The sequence below is a fragment of the Gallinula chloropus genome (assembly GCF_964237585.1).
Source record: "Gallinula chloropus genome assembly, chromosome: 24".
NCBI lineage: Eukaryota > Metazoa > Chordata > Aves > Gruiformes > Rallidae > Gallinula > Gallinula chloropus.
Genome location: NC_140109.1, coordinates 145365 through 166234, shown reverse-complemented (window position 1 = coordinate 166234; position 20870 = coordinate 145365). Strand labels below are relative to the sequence as shown.

The following is a 20870-nucleotide window of genomic DNA, read 5'->3' as shown; positions in this document are numbered from 1 at the left end:
GTACGTGGTGCTGAGAGGTGTCAGGGTGTCCCTACCGCAGGGTCCTTCCAGGCAGGAATTCTGCCTGCGATGATCCCACCCTTCCCTCTTTAGGCTACGTCGTCAGGCTCACGGGGAGAGCTCCAGCACACCCCTGCCTCCACACCCCGACGAGTCCCCGCGTGAGGGTCAGGGTGCAGAGAGAGGCCAAGGGGTCCAGGAGCAAAGCTTCCCCCCAAACCCCGTGCCAACCTGGGGTGGCAGGAGGTGCAGTGAGTTTGCCCGTGCTTAGCACAGCTGCTGTACCCTGGGTGGCGGTGACACCTAGTGGCTTTGTGCCACAGTCTCAATGGGGGCCGGAGGTGGGGTGCTGGGCACCCCGGAAGAGTCTCCTGCTGATTCCAGATAGCCACTGTGAGGAGAAAAGCAGGAAAGCTACTGTGCTAAAGCTCAGGAGAGCTCCTCATGAAGCCCCAGCAGTGCTGGGTTCTGGCCCTGCACGCTGCTGGGGTCTCTCCGTCCCCATTGGCTATTGCCAAAGGATCCTAGAGTAGTTCTCCAAGGCTAGACATGGCTGAAAGACCTCCCCTTCCCCCTGGTTGCAGGCTTGGCTGCATCAGGTATTGACCCTCCACGCGTGGCTCATGGCAAGACTCGGCTCCCCAGCGATATTTGTGGGAACGTTGGGTTTCCAAGGTCTCATCTATGAGTCCTGCCACTCAGGAGAGCCGGCGTGGCACTGGATAGGCTGGTAGACCCCAGTCCCAGGAGCCCTGGCACACACCGCAGTGGGGAACCGCCCAAGGGGGTGTCTTAATCCCACCTGGCAACTGCACTGGGAGGTCTGTGCCCTGGCTGGAGTTATCTATCCTAATGGTTTTCCCAGCAAAGTTGCCCCCCTTGCAGTACATGTGAACTTGTCTTCCTGCTCCCTGGCATGCCTGTGCTGCTGGGGTCTGGGATGCTCTTCTGCATGTGATGGGATGGCTGTCGGTGTAGGGGTATTGCAGGAAGAAATGGAAGCTCCCTGAGTGGCTGTACCTCTGGAAGAGATTCCCGGCTTTGCTCCCTGACCCGTTAGGTGATGTTACAGAGCTGCCGTGCACAGGAGGCCGCGCTGATCCCGCGCGTGGGGCAGCTGGAGCTTCCCGCAGGCCTCGCGCTGACCCGTCCCCAGCAGATCGGGTGAGGCTGAACCGATTCCTTGCTCTCGTCCCTGTGAGAGCCTGTGTGTGGCTGTCGAGTAACGTCTGGCACAGGCAGGGTTTCTGTAGGGAACGTGCCAGTTGGACTGGGAAGCTGGAAGGATCCGCAGATTCGGTGGTAAGAGACGGAGGCTCCCTGAGCACAGGGCAGGAAGCTGCTCAGCAGAAGAGCAGGAGGAACCCTTGAGCTTGGGGGCGAGGAAGGGCAAAGAAAAGTCCTCCAGGCACCCACAGAGGGAAGCTGAGGCAGGAGGAAGGTGATGGGGTGTGAGGCAGAAAGCAAACAAGGTCCCTGCTTCACCTGGCTCTCCTGAGCCTCAGTTTCCAGCCATGTTATGGGGTGAGGGGATGTCCCCTTCTGGGAGGAAGGGACTGACTGAGGTTTTGTCCTTCCAAAAGACCTTGGAGACTTGTGGCTGAGCAGCCCAGCTGAAATGCACGGTTGCTGAGGTGGCTCCAAATGGCAGGAGATGGGTCTCTGAGAGCTGGTAGGATTCAACCAAACCATTAGGTTCTCCCAGGGCAGGGAGTATTCCAGGGCTGACCCTCCCATATAGCTCACGAGGGGACTGCCTTCTCAGCCCTTCGAGGGGGTGCAAGAAGGATCCAGGAAATGCCTAGAAGAGGGAAGGGGCTTCTCTGGGCTACTCATCCGAGGGCAGCACAACAAGATAATACTGTGACACGTTCAAAACACACAACAGGAGCGCTGCCCCGCGGGACCTCCCTCATCTCCCTGTCCTTCCCGAGTCCAGCTGGCCAGAGCAGGGCTTGAATGGGAACGCTTTGTGCCAGCGCATCCGTACAGGGCTCAGGGTGATGCTCTTGTCATTGCTGGTCACTAAAGAGCGTGCTGGCTCGGAGCTGCACTCGTCAGTGGGTTCCAGGGCTCATCTGGCTGCCGGAGCCCATCGCTGACTCTTGGCTGGAGCTGGCCGGGTGACAGCAAGGCTGTTTCACTACTGTTCTTCAGGGTTTTGTTTCTCGCTGGAACAGGCTCAAAGCCCATTTGAATGGTCTTGCGAAAAGGATTGTTTGGGAACGACCAGGGTTGGGTGGGTTTTTTTGCATGGAAAAGGTCAAGTTTCTGATTCTGGTCTTTTTCTCAAATCCAAAATGATCCCTGAGAGTCTCGGGCTTCAGAAACCATGTGCCTGTAAAGTTTGTCGTCGTTGTCGTCTTCGCCTCCGTGAAAGGCTCTGACTTTAATCAAATAGCAGAGCATTTCTTTGCAGGCGTTCCAGCCCCTTCTGCTGTTATCCCTGGGGGGGGACTGGTCACCTGGGAGTGGTGCTGGGCAGCGTGCCCGTGTTCTCACCCTGACTTGGGGCAAGAGGTATTTTGGGAAGGCAAGAGGTATTTTGGGAAGGGGCAGTGAGTCTTTGGGCTCTCTCCTCTTGCTGTTGTCTAGGCACCTTTCTTAGGGAAGCCCTCGGGCTTCCTTAGGACCTCTCATTCCCAAGGTCAGGCTGTCACACTGGACTTTGCTGTGGTGTCCGTGGGACATATCATCCCAGCATCACCGCCTGTGGACAGACAGGTTGGGGGTTACCGGTGTAGGTGATGTGCCTATGGAGGGTCTTTGCAGTGGCCATGTGGACTTGCTTCTTCATGGGCAGGGAGATCCTGGCTGACTTTCTGCTCATTGCACCCCGTCTCACCTCCTGCGCTGGGTGCCAGTGAGCTGCGGGGCATGTCAGCACAGCTCAGGAGGTTTTGGGCTTTGCCCTCTCAGCAGTCTCCTGGCTTTCATAAGAGCATCTGATAGGAGGGAGGTGTGCCGAAAGCTCCTTCCTTTAGTCCTGTCAGGCTGACTTTGGTTTCCTGGCTTCCTCCCTCGCCCTCTCTCCCGACAGGGATAACGTGCGGCAGCGATGCTGGACATGGAAGCTGATGGGCGGGCGAGCTGGCAGCGGCCGGGAGGCTCTATCCCCGGTCAGGGAGCAGGCGCAGGCTCTGCATTCTTGCGGCAGCGCTGGGAATTGGTGTTACCATCCTTCTTCAGAGCGAGTGGCGAGCATGATTCACCAGAAAAGTCCTCCGGGAACGCAGTTGGGGTTTCAGGTTTCTTGAACTATCAGCTAGCAATTCCGGCACTGGGAATAATGTCAGCCCCATCTCTCCTCTCCGGGATCTTCTTCCTCCCCCTCTGCTGCTGTTCAGGCCGTACCGGAGGAGACTGCCCGTACCGAAAGCAGGTTGTGTTGTTTTGTTTTGAGGTTTGTCTGCTGAGGTCCCAGCCTTTGGTTCAAAGCTGCGGCTTTTCAGGTGTACTGGGCGCAAATACTCTCCCTCCGTGGTTTGGCATAGCACTTTGTTCAACAGACATCGCTGCCTTCTAAGCCTCCCTCCCTGCACGAGCTAGGCTGGGTTGTCCCATCCCATTCCATCCATTCATTTCCCCGCCCCTACACCCCATTTAGTGATGGAATCGAGAGCATGTCTTGTGCAGGGTCGCTCGTGGGAATCGGCGGCAGCTGTGGGTAGAGGCCAGGAGTCTTGGCTTCTTCCTATAAACCACCGGGAATGAAGTTTGCTCTTGTCCTTAAAACTGCGGGGCTGGAGCGGGTGTGTTGCCGAATTGTGGAGGGAGCTGGATTTCTCTGCAACCTCCTTTTTTATCGTGTCCTTTTCGAGATCAGGTTTTGGATCATGTCATCTTCCCTGCATCAGCATAGCTGCTTTCCTGCTTGATTCTCTTCTGTGGCCCAGGCGTGTGGGATCCTCCTGGAATCTCGTGCCAGCCCCAGGGCACTTGCAGGAATCGAGATGCCTGGCGGTGTACGGCAGCCAGACGGATGGGAGACCGGGGTGGATCCCCGCAATGCATCTGCAACAGGATCCAACTGTTGCTGCTCCCAAAAGCAGAATCTGCAGGCAGCTGCCTCTGGCCTGGCTCCTGTTAGGATTTCTGAGGGGAGTGCAGTCAGTCTCAGTCAAGGCTGAAAGAAGTGGGGACGGATTGTGGGGGTTTCCAAAGATGAGTCGGGCCCCCCCATCCTCTCCATCATCCTGGGGTGCCTTTATATCCCGCGGCTGGCTGCTGTGGGGTGTTGGATGTCCGCCCTACGCTGCAAACCTGCTCCCAAAGCGAAGAAAGAGAGGATAGGTGCCCTGGAGATGCGACACTCTGGAAGGACCTCGCAGCCAGTGAGGCTCATCCGTGCTGCTGGCAGCATCTGAAGGTTTTCCTTGTGGTGTCTGCCAGATCCCTCGGGATCCGTGTCTGCATCCCCTGCGGTACGAACCTGAGGACTAGAGGGATGGGAGCTCATCTCAGGGATTAGCCTGGGGACTCTGTGGGCATGGTTGTAATGGGGCTCTGTTTTTTTTACCTCCCTCTCTAGGATGCAGGATGCTCACGTGCCTGCACCATTGGGCTGCTGTGCATTTGCCTTGTCAGTGAGGTGCTTTGGGATCCATTTCGGAGGCAGTATGGTGTCCATGCGGACATGCCACAGGCAGGCCTGCCCTCTCCCAGCCTGTCATCCATATGGATGGCAGCAGTGGCACCGGCACCTCCTTGGCTAGCCCAGCCACAGCCTGGCGTCGGGCAGTTTGTGACCCTCAGGACTGCGGTGCAACGTGTTGTGAAGACTGCCAAGTGCGGCGCGGCAGGCAGCGTGCAGTGGCGATGGCAGTGGGGGAAAGGAGGAGGAGGTCTCTGGGCCACTGGCAGCGGGAGCTGCTGCAGGGCTCACTTTCTGGAATGCCTCCTGGCAGCAGCCTCTCCCAGCGAGGCCGAAGGCTCCCTGTGGCTGGCCAGCTGCGGCTTGTGCCGTATGGACCTTCTCCTCCTCCCTGCTTGCCCTCACCCCATCCCCGCTCCCTTCCCTTCCCCACCCCCTTCCTCCGCCCCCCGCGAGCGGTTTCGCTAGAGCAATCGGGCAGGCGCTGGGACGGCAGCTCCGACATAAATCTCTCCTGGTGTGGAATGAGGGGTATAAATATCCAGAGAGTGATGTGATCTTTCCAGCTGCTATTAATAGGTCCCCGGAGAACAAGAGTGAGCGCGCGAGGCTGGCTGGCACTTAAAGGGCTAGCGACTCCCTCGCGCGCTGTGAAAATCAATCAGCGCTGCGGCTCACACCATCTTCCTCCCGGCTCGAGCAGAGCCCTCGCCGTCACCGAGGAGGTAGCATGGGGAGGAGGAAGAGGAAAGGGAGAAGCTACTGGCTTAGGGGGAGCGGCGGCAGGCCAAGCCGCGCGCCCGCGATCCTGCTTAGCTAAACTAACTAGGAACGCCAGGGTGGGCTGTGCCATGGTGCTGTCGGCTGCACCCGGCCGGGCGGCTGCGGCGTGCCAGCCAAGCCATCCGCCGGCTCGGCCCTGCCGTGCGGGGAGGCAGGTGCCGAGAAGTCCCTTTATTTCTTTCTTTTTTGGCAGGCAGGGAACTCGCTGGTGGCGGGGCGGCCTGCGCCTCGCGGCCGTCGCTGTCCTCGGGGGGGATTGCGGGGCTGCCAGGCACGCCTCGCTCATCGCTTGTGTACCGTGCTGGGTACAGGGTGGGGTGTTGGGGTTTGTTTTTTGGGGTTTCTTTGCACCCAAACAGAGTGAGTGCTTGGGTTTTGCTGCTGATGGTTCATCCGCGGGCTTGCCTTTGGCGTAGAGCTGCTGTGCTCTTGCAGCGCTATTTAGAGATGCGGGGGTTTGGTCTGGAGCCAGCGCTTCCTGTCCCTGGGTGGCAGAAGAAATCTGTGCGCAGCATCTGGACTGCTCGATCCAGATGGGAGGAGCAGCAGACCACAGGCCCAGTAACCCCCGCGTGCTGGGAAATGGCTCTGCCTCTGCCCGGGAAAGGTTCTCGAGTGCGTTGTGGGGGTGTCGTGCAAAGCACGGAGCAGATGTAAGCAAACAGAGAGCACACCTTCCGAAAAGACGGGGCTTACTCTCTTCCCCCTGCCCCCCACCAGGTCCCCAAGAAGTAGGCAAGACTGAGATGGGGGTGGGTGTTGGGGGGTGTCTCTGCAGCTTCAGGGTCACTGGCTGGGCTAGTGAGGAGGCTGTAGCTGAGGAACACGGGGCCCCGACGCAGGAAGAGGTACGTGCTCCAGATGGAGAAAGCGAGGAGTGGTTCTCATGGGGATGCACGGCTGCCTGCAAGGGCCTAAGCAGTGAAGGCGGCTCTGGCCAGGAAGAGTCAGCATGTCGGAGCTGTGCCCGAAGGTCAGGGACATCCTCTGCCTGCTCTGACAGCCTTCCAGAACACTCTGTGTGCTTGGCTATCACGGAGCCACATCCCCATCATGCCTGATGCCTGCACAGAGCTCTGAGGGGGAAGATTGTGCAAGGAGGGCTGCTGCTGCCTTGCCCTCCAGCCCAGAAGTCTCTGCTGCCCTGTGAAAGGCTCTGCCTCAGCCCGTTCAGAAAGCTGGGCTGGGTCTGCAGCAGGGAGAGCTTCACCCTGCGATCCCAGCAGACCCACAGCATGTTGCATCATCCTGCTGTGCTGCAAGCTGCTGCTGAAATGGACACTTCACCTCATCCCAGGGTCTGTGAGCACGGGCTGGAATGGTCCCTCTGGCCCTTGGGAGAGGCGGGGATGCTGCTGAGCCTGATGGGCACCTGCGCTCCCCCAGCTCTGCCCTTCCTGCTGCAACCTCAGTCGCCCCCTGCCCCATCCTGGGGTCTTCTCGATGGGCCATTTTCTGTCTGCTCTGTCGTCTCTTGTGCATTTCACGGGGCAGAGGAAGCCACTTGAGCAGTGCCAAAGGGACATGACACGGCCCAAAGGACCCCTGAAACCAGCCCAGCACCATCTTTCTGTTCAGTGCCAGAGTCAGGCTCTGGGAAGAAAAAACAGCTCCACGGATCCTTCTGCTCACCTAAGGACTGGGCTGGCACAGAGACTGGCGTGGACAATGGTCCTCTCACATACATGCCCGTGCCTCAGAGCGCTGTCAGGCCTGTTGTGCCACACTGGGAGCTCGCCACTTGTCAGCGTGCAGCTAACCGTGGAGTGGGATCCTTTGCTTAGAAGGTGCCAGGGCTGATTCCCAGGGGGCTGATTCCTGGGGGGCCAATTCCCGGCATGAGCAGCTCTGGGCAGTGCTTTGCCACAGGCTTTGTCCAGCCCTGCGACCAGGTGGCAGCCCCAGTGCCCCGACTTTGGGCAGTGGACCCTGATCAGCTGGGCACATGCAAGGGGCTCGTCTGTCATCGCTCACTCTCTGCTTTCTCTTCCAGGTTTCCGACCGAAGGGCCTGGGAGCTCCCTCCACTGGCGCTGTGGGAAGCTTTAGCCAAACCAATGCACCCTGACAACAAACTGCCCAGCCATGGCAAGGCAGGCAGCAGCGGTGCCCCGGCCCAGCACCACAACGTGAGCCAAGCACCCACCTGCAACCTGGGCTCTAAGGGTGTGGGGACGGGCAGCCATGGCAGCAAGGCCACTCAGATCTCCCCTGGCAACTCTGGACTGAAAAACAGCCAGAACACCATCCCGAACTTCAGCTCCTTGAAGGGCAAGGTGAAACGGGAACGGAGCATCTCAGTGGACTCTGGGGAACAGCGAGAAGCCAGCACCCCTTCGCAGGACGCAGACTCAAAAGGTAACACTCTCCAAAGCTTTGCCTCCGCATGTCCTCCTTGCAGTTGCCCCGAGCGACCTGGTGGGACCTGCGATGAGAGCAGCTGTGAGTGTCTTGGCTTTCCGTGCTGTGGCTGCTGTCCGGGCTTGTCCTAGCTGCCTGTGCGTCTCCGTGTGGCTGCTTGCTGTATCCATAGTTTTGGGACCGGAGTGACAGAGATCTACCCTTTTATCTTGTTCCCTAATTTCTTACACCGGGGGGTCTGGGACGCCAGTTCTCATGGCTCCTGAGGCCAGCTCAGCAAGAGCGCAGCTCGCTGAAGCAGCGCCCGACCCAGGACCCATCTGAGTTGTTGTCTAATCTTCTTGCTCTTGGCAGGAAGCTGCCTTTTGGGGTGCTCTTGCAGCTGCCTGACCACTCGGTTGTGGTTAGCGGCAAGGTGCTGCGAGGGGTCGCCGTCTGAACAGTTCCATGGTTCCACCAGCAATGGATGACTCTGGCATTACAGCACGTGGCTTCTGGAAAAGGGATGAGTCAGTGCTTCCAATCCCTCCGGCTTGCCTGTCCTCAGCAGCCTGCCTGCATTCTGCTGTGCTGACTGCTCGATGTGGGATGCTTGAGCATCTTGTGGGTGGTTGCAGGAGGAGAAAAAAGTGCCAGCGGCACCCTCAGTTCCAACCCAAACTCACACCCAGCCACCTCAAGTTGCTGTCCCCAAATGCAGAGCTGCTGTCCTGACTCTCAGGCTGTGCCCCAAAAGCATTTGGTTTGGCAGCCAAATATGTGTCGTCTGCCTGGCTTAGGCCAGAGCTGTGCTGCTGAAGCGGGCGGGATGTGCCTGAGTAGACCTCCTGGCCCCCGGGGGAAAGCTTTCTCCCCGCCTCATCGCAGGGGGGTTGCTGTATGCCCCCAATGGTGCACGGTCGCAGCTTTCTCATGGTGCTGGCCTGTAGTCTGAGCATCTATGGGAGAGTTATTACAGCAGCTTGATCAGGAATTCCTTTCCCCGAGTTCCTGGGTGCCTTTAGGAGATGCACTTCTCTGACAGAGCTGCACCAGGAAACAGAGGAAGCAGCCTGGTATTGTAGAGGGTGTAAAAGGTCCCAGCCTGACGGATGCATGTGAAGGGCAGAGTCTGCCTCTCGCTCCTGCAAAGGATGCTGAATGCTTCCATCCTCAGGTTTTCATTCCTCAGCCACAGACCCCTTAAATGCAGGGGGAACCCAAAGCCCCCCCGCTTGGAACAGCCGCTGGATGAGTCCTTTGTTGGTAGATGCCTTTCAGGCAGTAGGAAATCCATCTCCTTCTGAACTCCTAGCTCTCTCAGTGGGGGCAAGGGAGTCTCACCGGGGCCAATGGCGCAGAGGCAAGGATCTCAGACTGGGGCTGGGTTGGCAGTGCCAGTGTGTGGCATGTGGCAGGGCAGGGTCCTGGCCTTCCCAGCACCTGCCAGCTCTCCTCAGCTCTTCTGATGGCTCTGTCCCTCCCCAGGTGAGGTGGCTCCCCGTAGCAAGCGGCGGTGTGTGCTGGAAAGGAAGCAGCCGTACAGCGGGGACGAATGGTGCTCTGGGCCGGACAGCGAGGAAGACGACAAGCCCATCAGCAGTGCCCACAGTGAGTGTCTTATCTCCTTCCTGGCTCCGAAGTGGGAATAAAGCCAGGTCCCACCTGCAGCTTGGTACAGCAGGTGGCACCAGCACCTCTAGCTTTGCCTGTGTGTGCCAGCTTGGTCCAGGTGTGCCGAGCTCAGGTACGTCCCTGCTCTACGTGGCTCTGGCCACACCTTGCAGCAGAGTTGCCGTCTTCAACGTGAACCTGGCGTCAGTCCGGTTAGAGCAGGAACGGGTGAGGTGCGTTGCTCTCGTCGCAGTGGCTGCATCCGTGCCAGGCACGGTACCCGGAGCTCTGCGGCTGACCTTTAAGGGCAACTGAGACTAAAGAGGCTCTCAGGGATGAAAGCTGGCAGGAAGGCAGCCTGTGTGTACCCCTGCCAAATTTCCTCTGCTTTTTAAACACCCCTGTGCCAGCACCGGGCTGCTGTCAGCAGTGTGCAGGGGGAGAACCAGTGAGCCCACCTCAGGGGGTGTCCTGGGTGGGTGTGAGGAGCTAGGCAAGAGGAGGGCTCTCCATGACCCTGGTAACAGTGAGGATCCTTAATGTTAAATAGCAATAATTAGGGAAGGTTTAGATGAGATATTAGGGGGAAGTTCTTTACAGAGAGAGAGAGTGGTGAGGGGCTGGAATGGGCTGCCCAGAGAGGTGGTGGGTGCCCCATCCCTGGAGGCGTTCAAGGCCAGGTTGGCTGGGGCCCTGGGCAACCTTGTCTAGATCCAAGTGATTCTTGGGGTCCCTTCCAACCTAGACCAGGCTGTGATTCTATGATCTCTAATAACACCTGGTGATTAACAGTCACCACTCCAGGTGGCCAGCATCTTCCCTCTTCTCCTGCTCCCAAGGTGTCGAGCAGGCAGAGGAGCCGAGCCTTGGCCTTGTGGGTGCTGGGGGACTAGGAGGAGGTGGAGGAAGCAGCAGCTCACCCCAGACAACGCGGACCCTCGGGTGGGTGCTGCCTCTGGCCCTGCCAGGCAGCAGCTCTCTCTCTACCCTGGCTGCCCCCTGGGTCTCTGCCCAGGCTTCCCTCCTCCTGCCTTTTCAGAGGCTGCTGGGTCTCTCCTGCCACTCTGCTTCAGCAGCTCGTCCTCTCCGCTCCCGCAGATTGTAATGTAGCAGATCCTGCGATGTCCACGGCCTCGCAGCTTGGCCCAGGGTCCAACCCGCTGCCCACCCTGAACGAGACCAGCTCTTCCAGTGTGCCTCACGGTACGGCCCCCGGCTTACGCTCAGACGCTGCGGGAGGCGGAAGCAGCGGAGCAGGAAAGCAGCCTTCCCAGTTTGTTTACGTCTTCACCACGCACCTTGCCAACACGTAAGCAGTAAAGCCCATCCGTCTGTCCATCCTTTGCGGGGGCTGGCCTGTTGCGCCTGCCCACTGCCCAGAGCAGGGCAGACCCAATTCACTTTCCTTGCTCAGAGCCATGCAGGGAATTGGCTGGTAGCTGCTGCTGGTGGGCAAACGGTGTCTTAAATGTGCGCTTCCTCCCGGCGATGCCCAGCGCTGCGTGCTGCCGCACACGCCGTCGGGTACTTCTGGTCAGCGCCCAGCGAATAGATTCACCCAAAGCCTTGTCCCGGTCGTGGCTGCGTGTCCCGGGGAGTGCCGTTGAACACTGGGGTGCTCTCCCCTTGATTCCTCCTGCCTGCTCTGCATTGTCCCAGCCTTAGCAAGGCTGTTGTTTGGTTTGAGAGCTGGACTCTACCATAGGTTGGGTGTGGGCCCATCCCAGAGCGTCTCAGCGGCAGCGGGCATGAGGCAGAGCTGAGTGCCCGTCACGGGACATGGGCAGAGGTGGGATGCGGGGCGCAATGCCTGTCCTCGAGCTGTTTGTGCTCTCTCCCCAGGGCCGCAGAAGCTGTCCTTCAGGGCCGGGCCGACTCCATTCTGGCCTACCATCAGCAGAACGTCCCACGGGCCAAGCTAGACCAGGTATGCCGGCAGCAAACCAGGTGCTGCTGACTGCCAGCCCTTCCTTCTCTCCTGACGTGGCCATTCTCCCCCAGCTCTTCCCTCAGCTGAGGAGGAAGGGGTTGTCAGAACGCCCTTCCAGTGGGGTGGGAAGCCACCTTGCCACAGAACCTCTTTGGAGTGAGTCCTGGCTGCCATCTGCTATGAAAAGTCTGGGTTGGGGCATGGTGTGTGGCCCCCGCAGCCCCGGGGGCAGAAGGTGACTGTGCCTTTCTGGGGCACCAAGTAGCAGGGCCCAATTCTTCCCATCAGGGAATGGAAGTGAACTGCCAGGGGGACAGGTTTTCAGGACAGAGGGACCTCGGCACAGGGAAAGAATACCTTCCCCAGGGGTTTTCCTGCTCACGATTGTTTCCCTTTTCCCTGATTGTTTCCTTTTTCCCTGCCAGGCACCAGCTCCGAAGGTGCTGGGGGTTGCTGAGCCACTTCAGATTAACCCTCCTGCTGCCAACACGCCACAGTCCCAGCCACCGGCACCTCAAGCAAGCCAGCCTCAGCCGCAGCCTCCCCCACCTCAGCCCCCGCCTCAGCCCATCAGTCAAACGCCTTTGCCTGCGCCCAGCGGCTTGGCCCAGGAAGGGACAAGCGAAGATGTCCGGAGAGATCTGACTCCCAACTCTTTGGGGAACAACAGCGGCAACAACCAGCCTGGCAGCAACCACCCGAATACGCCCACCGCGTCTGCCAACGCCATGCAACCCGGGCAAGTAGACTCCTCCACCACGTCCAGCTCTGGTCTCCTCGGAGAGGGCCCGGGTCCAGGCATGCCAGGGAATGGGCAGGCAGGCCTGGGTTCCAGGAACCCTATGAACTCGGAAGGGCTCTCAAAAGAGCAGCTGGAGCACCGGGAACGCTCTCTGCAGACCCTGCGGGACATTGAGCGCCTGCTGCTGCGCAGCGGGGAGGCCGAGCCCTTCATGAAGTCCAGCCAGAACACGGGTGAGGGTGGCACTGCCCCTCAGCCGCAGACTGCCCCTGCCCAACCCCCTGCGCCCCCCGCCAGCATGAAGAAGTACGAAGAGCCTCTGCAGTCTATGATCTCCCAGACCCAGAGCCTGGGTGGGCCCAGTTTGGAACATGAGGTGCCCCACCACCCAGGCGCTGACATGGGGCAGCAGATGAACATGATGATGCAGCGGCTGAACCAGGACAGCCTGACACCCGAGCAGGTGGCCTGGAGGAAGTTGCAGGAAGAGTACTATGAGGAAAAGCGACGGAAAGAGGAGCAGATCAGCATCCACGGCCGGCCCATGCAGGAGATCATGATCCCGCAGTCCATGGGGAGCATGATGATGCGCGGGCCCCCGCCGCCCTACCACAGCAAGCCTGGAGAGCAGTGGCCGCCAGGGATGGGTGGCCAGCTGCGGGGACCCATAGATGTGCAGGACCCGATGCAGCTGCGGGGAGGGCCGCCTTTCCCAGGGCCACGGTTCACTGGGAATCAGATGCAGAGGGTCTCTGGTTTCGGAGGGATGCAGAACATGCCCTTGGATGCTCTGGGGCCCATGAATGCCATGCAGCGGCCGGTCAGGCCTGGCATGGGATGGAGTGACGATATGCCTCCCATGGGAGGCCCCGGGAACTTCCCACAAGGCGCCCTGCCCTACCCATCGGGGCAAGGGGACCCCGAAAGGTTCATGAACCCCCGCGCCAGGGAGGAGATCCTACGACATCAGCTGATGGAGAAACGCCCGGTGGCAATGCAGAGGCCCATGGGGATGACTGGCAACTCCATGAGCCAGGGCATGGAAATGGAGAGGATGATACAGGCTCACAGACAGATGGATCCATCCATGTTTGCTGGGCAGATCGCAGGGGACAGCCTGAGCAGTGCCCCGATGGGAATGGATTTTGCAGGCACTCGGGGGATGCTGAGCCCCCCCATGAGCCAGTCGGGCCTTCGGGACATGGACGCGCCCATGGGCCCTGGCAACCTCAACATGAATATGAACGTCAACATGAACATGAACATGAACCTCAACGTCCAGATGACCCCGCAGCAGCAGATGATGATGTCGCAGAAGATGAGGGGCCCTGATATGATGACCCACCAGGGCATGAGCCCTGAGGAGCTGGCCAGGGCCCGGGCTCAGAACGGCAATGGTAGTGCAATGCTGGGTGGACCCCAGAAAATGATGATTCCCTCCCAGTTCCCCAGCCAAGGACAGCAAGGCTTCTCGGGCGGGCAAGGCCCTTACCCCAACATGCCGCAGGAGATGGGCAGTGGCTCAGACATGTTCAGCCCTGAGCAGGGCACCATGCCCGTTGGGAGCATCAGTGGCACCACCAGGCTGAGCCACATCCCTCTGCCTCCAGCCTCCAATCCCACTCCCACCCAAGGCGGGAACCTGGCCAACATGCACCCAGCGCCTTCCCGAGGGCTGGGCCGCCGGCCCTCTGACCTCACCATCAACATCAGCCAGATGAACTCCCCCAGTATGGGTCACCTCAAGTCTCCCACCCTCAGCCAGGTGCACTCGCCGCTGGTCACCTCCCCCTCTGCCAATCTCAAGTCCCCTCAGACGCCCTCGCAGATGGTCAGCATGCCACCTTCTAACCAATCCGGACCCCTCAAGTCCCCCCAGGTGATGAGCTCCTCGCTTAACGTCCGGTCACCGACGGGCTCACCAAGCCGCCTCAAGTCCCCTTCTATGGCTGTTCCTTCCCCGGGCTGGGTGCCGTCTCCCAAAGCCGCCATGCCCAGCCCAGGCGTCAACCAGAGCAAGCCGACCCTCGGCATGAACTCGTCTTCTTCCATGGGAGGACTGGATCAGGGTATGACGGGTATCTCATGCGCTTGGTTTCGGTGAGCGTGCGGACAGCACTCCTCTCCAGCCCACATGCTCTCGCAGCAGCAGGGAGATGCGAGCCCATCTTTTCCCTGGAGTCCAAGGAGGACCTTGTTTGGGTTAGGCGGGAGGGTGAACAGAGCAGCTTTCTGCTCTAACTCTGGCTCACGCTCTGTGATGGTGGGTAGCAAAAGCTGCAGCCGTGCCAGGCAGCCAGGGAAGTGGAAATCCATCGCTGTTGTGGAGCAGCATCTCCTCTCCAGCATTCTCCAAGCCGCAAGTGTGCCGGGCTGTTCCAGCTCTGTGTTTCGCAGCCTCCTCACGAGCTGCCACCATGGGAAGCGGGGGACGGGGTTGCTGTCTTACGGGAGTGGGCCATGGTGCACAGGCGCTACTAAAACCAGTCTCTCTCTCTCTCTCTCTCTCTCTCTCTCTTTCTCTCTTGCTTGCAGGTTCTCTCCCTTCAGGACCCCGGAGCAGCTCTTCCGCGCCAGCCAGTAACACCCCTAGCACCATGAATCCCAACATGCCTTTTACTTCCTCCCCTGATCCATCCCCTTCCCAGAACCCCCTCTCGCTGATGATGTCCCAGATGTCCAAGTATGCCATGCCCAGCTCCACACCGCTTTACCACAATGCCATCAAAACCATCGCCACCTCTGATGACGAGCTGCTGCCAGACCGGCCTATGCTCCCGCCTGGAAGCATGTCAGGTGCGTAGTGCCAGGGTGGGCGTGCACGGGGTCAGGCAGCCAGAGGAGCCACTGGAAACAACTTTCTCCTGGCAATGTTTAAGATGGCCCATGTTCCTAACAGCCCACTCACTTCCATGCCCCATGCCCAGGCTGCCTATCAAGCTTTTGCCATTGTCTGGAAGGGTGTGAACTGATCTGGTGATGGAGGAAGGCTCCTTTCTTCTAGGAGCTCTGGAAGTTTTCAGAACTCCCTTTACCCAGTGTGGGATGCATTGGCCCTGGAGTTTCCTGGGCCTTGTGGGCAGAAGTCTGCTGCTCAGAGCCCCGGTGTTCCCGTGCAGTGGGCTGTGGGTACCCTGGCTGTGGGTGGGAGTCTTGGCGTGTCGAGCAGAGCCCAGGTGCTCGCACAGGCATGGTGATGTTGTAGCATGGTTCTGATCTCAGTAGGCGACAGCCCGATCTGCTCCGCTGGCTGGTGGCACCAGTGGGAGCAGATAGGCAAATGAGTGCTTTTCGTCACTCGGTGACCAGCCCCAAAGGGGAATTCCAGCATGCCACGCCACTTGATTTAGGGCCTTGAAGCTGTCTGGCAAATATTTTTGGCAGTTTTCAAAACGAAAAATCAACTTTTTTTACTCCCTTCACTGCTGAGGAGTCGCTTAGATTTGACCTTGGGCATGCAAATCCATCAGCTCCCTCCAAACCCCAACTCCTCGGCAGGTACCAATCGCACTGCTGCTCCGACGGTGCACGGTCCTTCCCTCCCACATGGCGCCCGTGTCAGGCTGCTGGTTCTTCCATGGTTTTCTTTTTCCTCCTCCCACGCTCAGAGGAGCATGCCGGGTGGCCAGGGCTGGCAGCTGTGATGGCTTGCCTCCTCAGAGCCTTGCAGGTGGCCGAGTGCTTGGCTGAGGTCATGGTGTAGGGCGATCCCGCTGTGCGGAGCCAGCCAGGGCTCTCAGATCGGTGGGCTGTAAGGAGCCGCAAAGCCAGCGTGGGGCTGGAGGAAGCTGGAATGGCGCTCTGCTGCTGATGGGCTTGTGGGGCTGGAGTCCCAGGGTGCTTTTTCCCCCTGACGGTGCTTGCTGAACACTCAGTGGGCTTCCATGGTGTGGGCTTTGCGGCTCCGGGTGCCAGTGGGCAGCGCTAACCCCCCTCTCTCTTTCCTCACTTTAGGCGTGACAGGGAATCAGCCGAATCAGCTGCACTTGAACTCCGTGGGGCCAGGATCTTCTCAGAGCCCCATGGGAATGAACCTGCCTGGTCAGCAGCCCCTCTCCCACGAACCGCCCCCCACCTCCATGATGTCCTCCCCGAACCCGCTGGGCTCCAACATTCCTATGCACCCGAGTGCGCCGGGGGCTGGCGTGCCCCCCCAGAACCCCATGATGCTTCCCCCTGGGCCCCAGGACTCGTTGAACCAGCAGTGCGGCCCTGCACCCACCAGTTCGCAGATGATTCCTTCCAACCAGCTCGTGTTCCCCCGCATGCAGCAGCCCCACAGCGCCATGCCGTCTCCCGCCGGCGGCATGCCCATGGCTCCTGGCGGGGGAGCGGGCCCCCCCGGGATGCAGCAGCATTACCCGCCAGGGATGCCCTTGCCACCTGAGGACCTCCCCTCCCAGCAACCCGGCCAGATGCCTCCTCAGCAGCACATGATGGGCAAGAACATCCCTCCTCGGATCGGCGAGCCCTACCCTCCTGTGCTTCCCGGGGTTGCGTCGGTGCTGAACGACCCCGAGCTGAGTGAGGTCATCCGCCCCACGCCCACGGGTATCCCCGAGTTCGACCTGTCCAGGATCATCCCGTCAGAGAAGCCAAGCAGCACCTTGCAGTATTTCCCCAAGAGTGACAGCCAAGCGCCCAAATCGCAGCCTTCCAACCTCCACCTCATGAACCTGCAGAACATGATGGCTGACCAACCACCGGTGCGGCCAGGTATGAATGCTCCCAGCCTCTCCGGGCAACAGGGTGTGCAGAGGGGACTGGGAATGCCCATGTGCCATCCCGGACAAGTGCCCATGCTGGGTAGGACAGGCATACCACCCCAACAAGGCATGATGGGCAACAGCATGCACCAGGGCATGATGTCTCCACAGCAGAGCCTGATGGCCCAGCAGAATTTCATGCTGATGCAGGCCAAGCAGAGGAGCATGTCAGTCTCGGGGGAGATGTATGCTCAGACGGGACATATGATGTCACCTCAGGGCTCACTCATGGGGCCCCCGCCTCAGCAGAACCTCATGGTCACACACCAGATGAGGCAACGGAGCGTCTCCCTGGACAGCCAGATGAGTTACATCCCCGGGCCTGGGAACATGGCGAACCTGCCTTTCTAACCCTGGCTGGTGCTTGGGGGCTGGGGAGGAGAGGAGGGATGTTTAAGGGGGGGGGAAGGGATGGGGCTGCCTGTACAAACGTTTTTAGGCTGTTCTTTGGGGGAGGGTTGGGGGCCAATGCTGGTGGAGGATGCCACGTGGGATGCTTTTCATATCGGATTCGCCTCTATACAGAAAACCAGATGTGCAGTAAACTTGATGTGAATCGGGTTTCTTTAATATTTTTTTTCCCTTTCTCCTTTTTTTTCTTAATTTTCTGGGGGAAAGTGGGAGGGCGGAGGGGCTGGCAGAGGGGCTGCTGCCACTTTGGACCCTGTGTGGTGACCAGGTATGTCCAGATCCTGCGGCAGTTTGTGAAGTTTTTGGTTTCTGTCTTCCTCCATCGAGGCTTTTTTTTCCTTTCCTTTTTCTTTCTCTTTCTTTTTTTCACCCCCTTTTTCTTCTCCCCACCCCATTCCCCTGCTTTGTTTTTCTTTTGTTTCCCTCCCCCCCTTTTTGTTTTTAATTTTTATGCAACCAAAACGTGCAAGAGGGGTTTTTGGAACTAGCTGTAAATAGGTCGCTGGGAAAGGCAAAAACTTGTGCTGGTTTTTAATTGTTCTGTATTTCTGTGTTTTAATAGAAGCCTCAAAACATGTTTTAAAAAAAAAAAAACAACAAAAAAAACCATAAAATAGCCGAAAAAACCCACAAAAAACCCCCAAAACCAGAAAGGAAAAAAAAACCCAAACGTGTTAAAAGGCAACAGCGTGCAAGGATCTGAAAACTCATCCTTGGGGTGGCAGGAGGACCCCCCCAAGGTGCACAGGGCATGGAGGGATCCCTTCGTAGAGTGACTCTGTGTCAGAACCTGTGTTGTTCGCGCGTCTGAACGGTTTGCATGTGCGAGGTGTATAGTTGCACGCAGATCTTGGGCCCCTGTGGAGGCTGTGCCGAGTACACAAACGTGACCGAGGACCGTCAGGGAGCTCAGACATGTTGGCCCCAAGGAAACAGTGCCAGAGCGACGCTCGTCCGGCGCTGTGGAGGACGCAGCATAATGGGATAACGGGATGCCGAGGATGCACTGAGGATCTGGGCTTCATGGACAGCCATGCACTGGATCCAAAGGTCTCACCCCCAGCCCCTTCTCGCCCTGAGCTACCGGCAGCAGCCTAATGGATGTCCAGCCGCTTAAGATGACCCATCCCTGCCTGCGATGCTCTCTCATTGCCTCGTTACGGTGTCAGTGGGTGGCCATCCTGTGCTCCGGGCAGAAGACGCGGAGGTTGCGTTGTGGCGACCTCTCATTCCAAAGCTGGCAGAAGTGTGCCAGTCGAAGAAGCCTGGCTTTGCTGGGTGTGCTCCGCCATCCCCATCCTCAGCTCCGTAAGGTCTTCCTGCGCATGGCCCTGATGGTCTTTCCTGTATTTGTTCGCAGAAGGGACCGCAGGGTGACGAGGGCGAGCTTCCACATGTCTGTGGGGACTGCTTTCCAGCACAGTGTACCCTGTGGGTATCCAGCGGTGAGCTCGGAGCACGCCATCACCAGAGGAAGGCTGGGGTGGACGATTCTCTTTGCAGCACCAGGCTCGGCATGCCTACCTCTCTCGTAATGGAGCTTGCCTTGCCCTGCTCACTACCGCAGGGAGGAGAGGGCCATTGGAAAGGGAGATGGGCAAGTAGCAAGCGAAGGATGACGCTTTGTATCACGTTACAGGCCACATGGGAAGGCCCAGTGGCTGTCTCCATGCGAGCTGTGAGAAGATGGAGACACTGAGTCTGGCTTGGGGTGTTTTGTAGCAGCACTGGGTGGGGAGCACGGGTCTGGCTTAGAGGAAGGATTTAGCTCTGTTGTCTCCAGCTTTGAGTGGTTTTGTGGCGCGTTTTTCTGGAGGTGGTGAAACAGGGAACGATCCCAGGAAGCGCTCACCCCTGCCTCGGTGGTTGGAGCAGAGGAGTGATCCCCAGGCCAGGCTAGTGACACTCCCTGAGCTAGTTGGATTTCCCCATCCTTTCAGAGCACGCGTTCCACACGGGAGGGATGCGGCTCAAACAGATGCAGCTCTTTCTAAGCTCGACTTGCCTGACAGGCTGTGGCTTCTCTTGGCTGCACTTCAGGGTGTTGGCTGCTGGTGGGTTCTCATAAACATCCAAGTGCTGGTGCCAACCCCAAACCTTGCTTGTCACCCACCAGCTTGTCGCGGTTAATTTGAAGCCATAATATTTTCTATACAGAAGTGGTTTTTTGTTTGTCTGTAGACAGCAACCATTTTTGCCTGGTTGAGATCTCCTCCACCTTGTCTGTTCCTCCCTTGTCATCCCTTTCTCCCGGCCCAACCAAGAAGCTGCTCTGGGGCTTTGCGGTCCTCACTGTGCCGGCCGCACGCTATCCCTGTGTCATCCGTGGGTTTCGGGGCAGCGCTGTGCTCTTGCTGGCTGGCAGCAAGAGTATTGACCTGTCCTTGAGTGACCAGATGAGTAAGAAGCGAAGCCTTTCAACTCGGGAGGGAAATCCGGAGACTGGAACAGAGCTGGGGACTGCCAAGCAGGAGTCAGAACCCTTCCGTAAAATCCCCGGAGCCAGCCTTGCCTGTACTGCAGCGACGGCTGGAGGACGTGGAGAAGTGCTGCCTTGTAACACCCCTCTGCCCCGGGACACCGCTCCTGATGACCGCACCTGCCAACAAACAGCAATATGGCAATAACAGCCAGTCCTTGTTAGACCTGGGCAGGGTCGGCCAGTTGCCCGCTGCCGTGAGCTGCGTCTATCGTCTCGTGTCTTGTAGTTTATTGCTCGGCTTCTCAGCTTGAGTTCTGTGTACTGACTCTGCCTAATCACGGTTAAAAAGGTTCACCCGTGTTTTTAGCCATGATTTCGCCGTGTTTTCTTTTTTTTTTCCCAGCTCTCCCCCCAGAAAAAACCCAAAACCAAACCCGAAAGCGAACGCTGGGAAACCGCATCTTGGAGTACGTCAGATAATCAATCACACGCCCGGAATTAGCGTTCACGTTGAGGTAATGGTGACTGACCTGTTCTCTGTCATCCTATGGAGAAACTTCCCCAGTCATTTTGTACCATTATATAAATATATATATAAATATAAATATATAAATACAATATGTTGAAGACATCTTATTGGTTTTTATTTGAAACAATTTTTAGGCTTGTTTTTTGGGTATCTGTGCTGCCTGTAATGTATTGACCTGTTTTATAGGTGCCTTTTTATTAAAAAGACAAATTTCAAAACCCGACCCTGTGCCTGTCGTCAGTGGGTCTGCGGGGCCGCAGGCGAGGTGTGCTCACCTGGCAGCAGGTTGGGGTCTGACATCCAGGGCTCGACTGTAAATACCCCACCTCGGACAGGGCTCTGTCAGAGAGCAGAGGAGCCTGTTTGGGTCGCAGGGACTCTTCGTTGTGCCTAAGGTATGCCGGGGCTTGGGGTTTTCTCCTTTAGGAGGGTTCGGGCAGCCCCATCTTGTAGTGGCTGCCCAGCATCGAGCAAGACCCAGCCACGGAGCGGTTTCTTGCTGCGTAAGCCCGGGCAAGAGGCCATGTTCGTCCCTCCTGCACGCCGCTGACCTCTGCAGCTCTTCCTGAGCACGTCTGCTCACGGTCGCCGCCGCCATCTTCGGAGAAGCTCCTGCCCTTCGTGAGGTGGCCATGAGCTCCTTGGGGAAGCTGGGATGCCTGCGCTCAGTGCAGACCACGGGCAGTGGAAGCTGGGCCAGGAGCAGGAAACTTCCATCACAGGATGCGGCACAAAACAGG

General features: G+C 58.5%; 1 protein-coding gene across 1 annotated transcript in view; it reads left to right on the top strand.

Moving 5' to 3' along the window:
- BCL9L (BCL9 like) overlaps positions 1-17125 on the top strand; it is a 41230-nt gene extending 24105 nt beyond the window's left edge. Inside the window, exons 2-8 of the mRNA XM_084275064.1 lie at positions 7371-7734; positions 9205-9327; positions 10429-10639; positions 11173-11257; positions 11692-14071; positions 14538-14798; positions 15957-17125. Of these exons, the coding sequence (XP_084131190.1) occupies positions 7434-7734; positions 9205-9327; positions 10429-10639; positions 11173-11257; positions 11692-14071; positions 14538-14798; positions 15957-17119 (4524 nt within the window). The 5' untranslated portion in view covers positions 7371-7433 and the 3' untranslated portion in view covers positions 17120-17125. The remainder of the gene's footprint in view (positions 1-7370; positions 7735-9204; positions 9328-10428; positions 10640-11172; positions 11258-11691; positions 14072-14537; positions 14799-15956) is intronic.
- The last annotated feature ends 3745 nt before the right edge of the window (positions 17126-20870 follow it).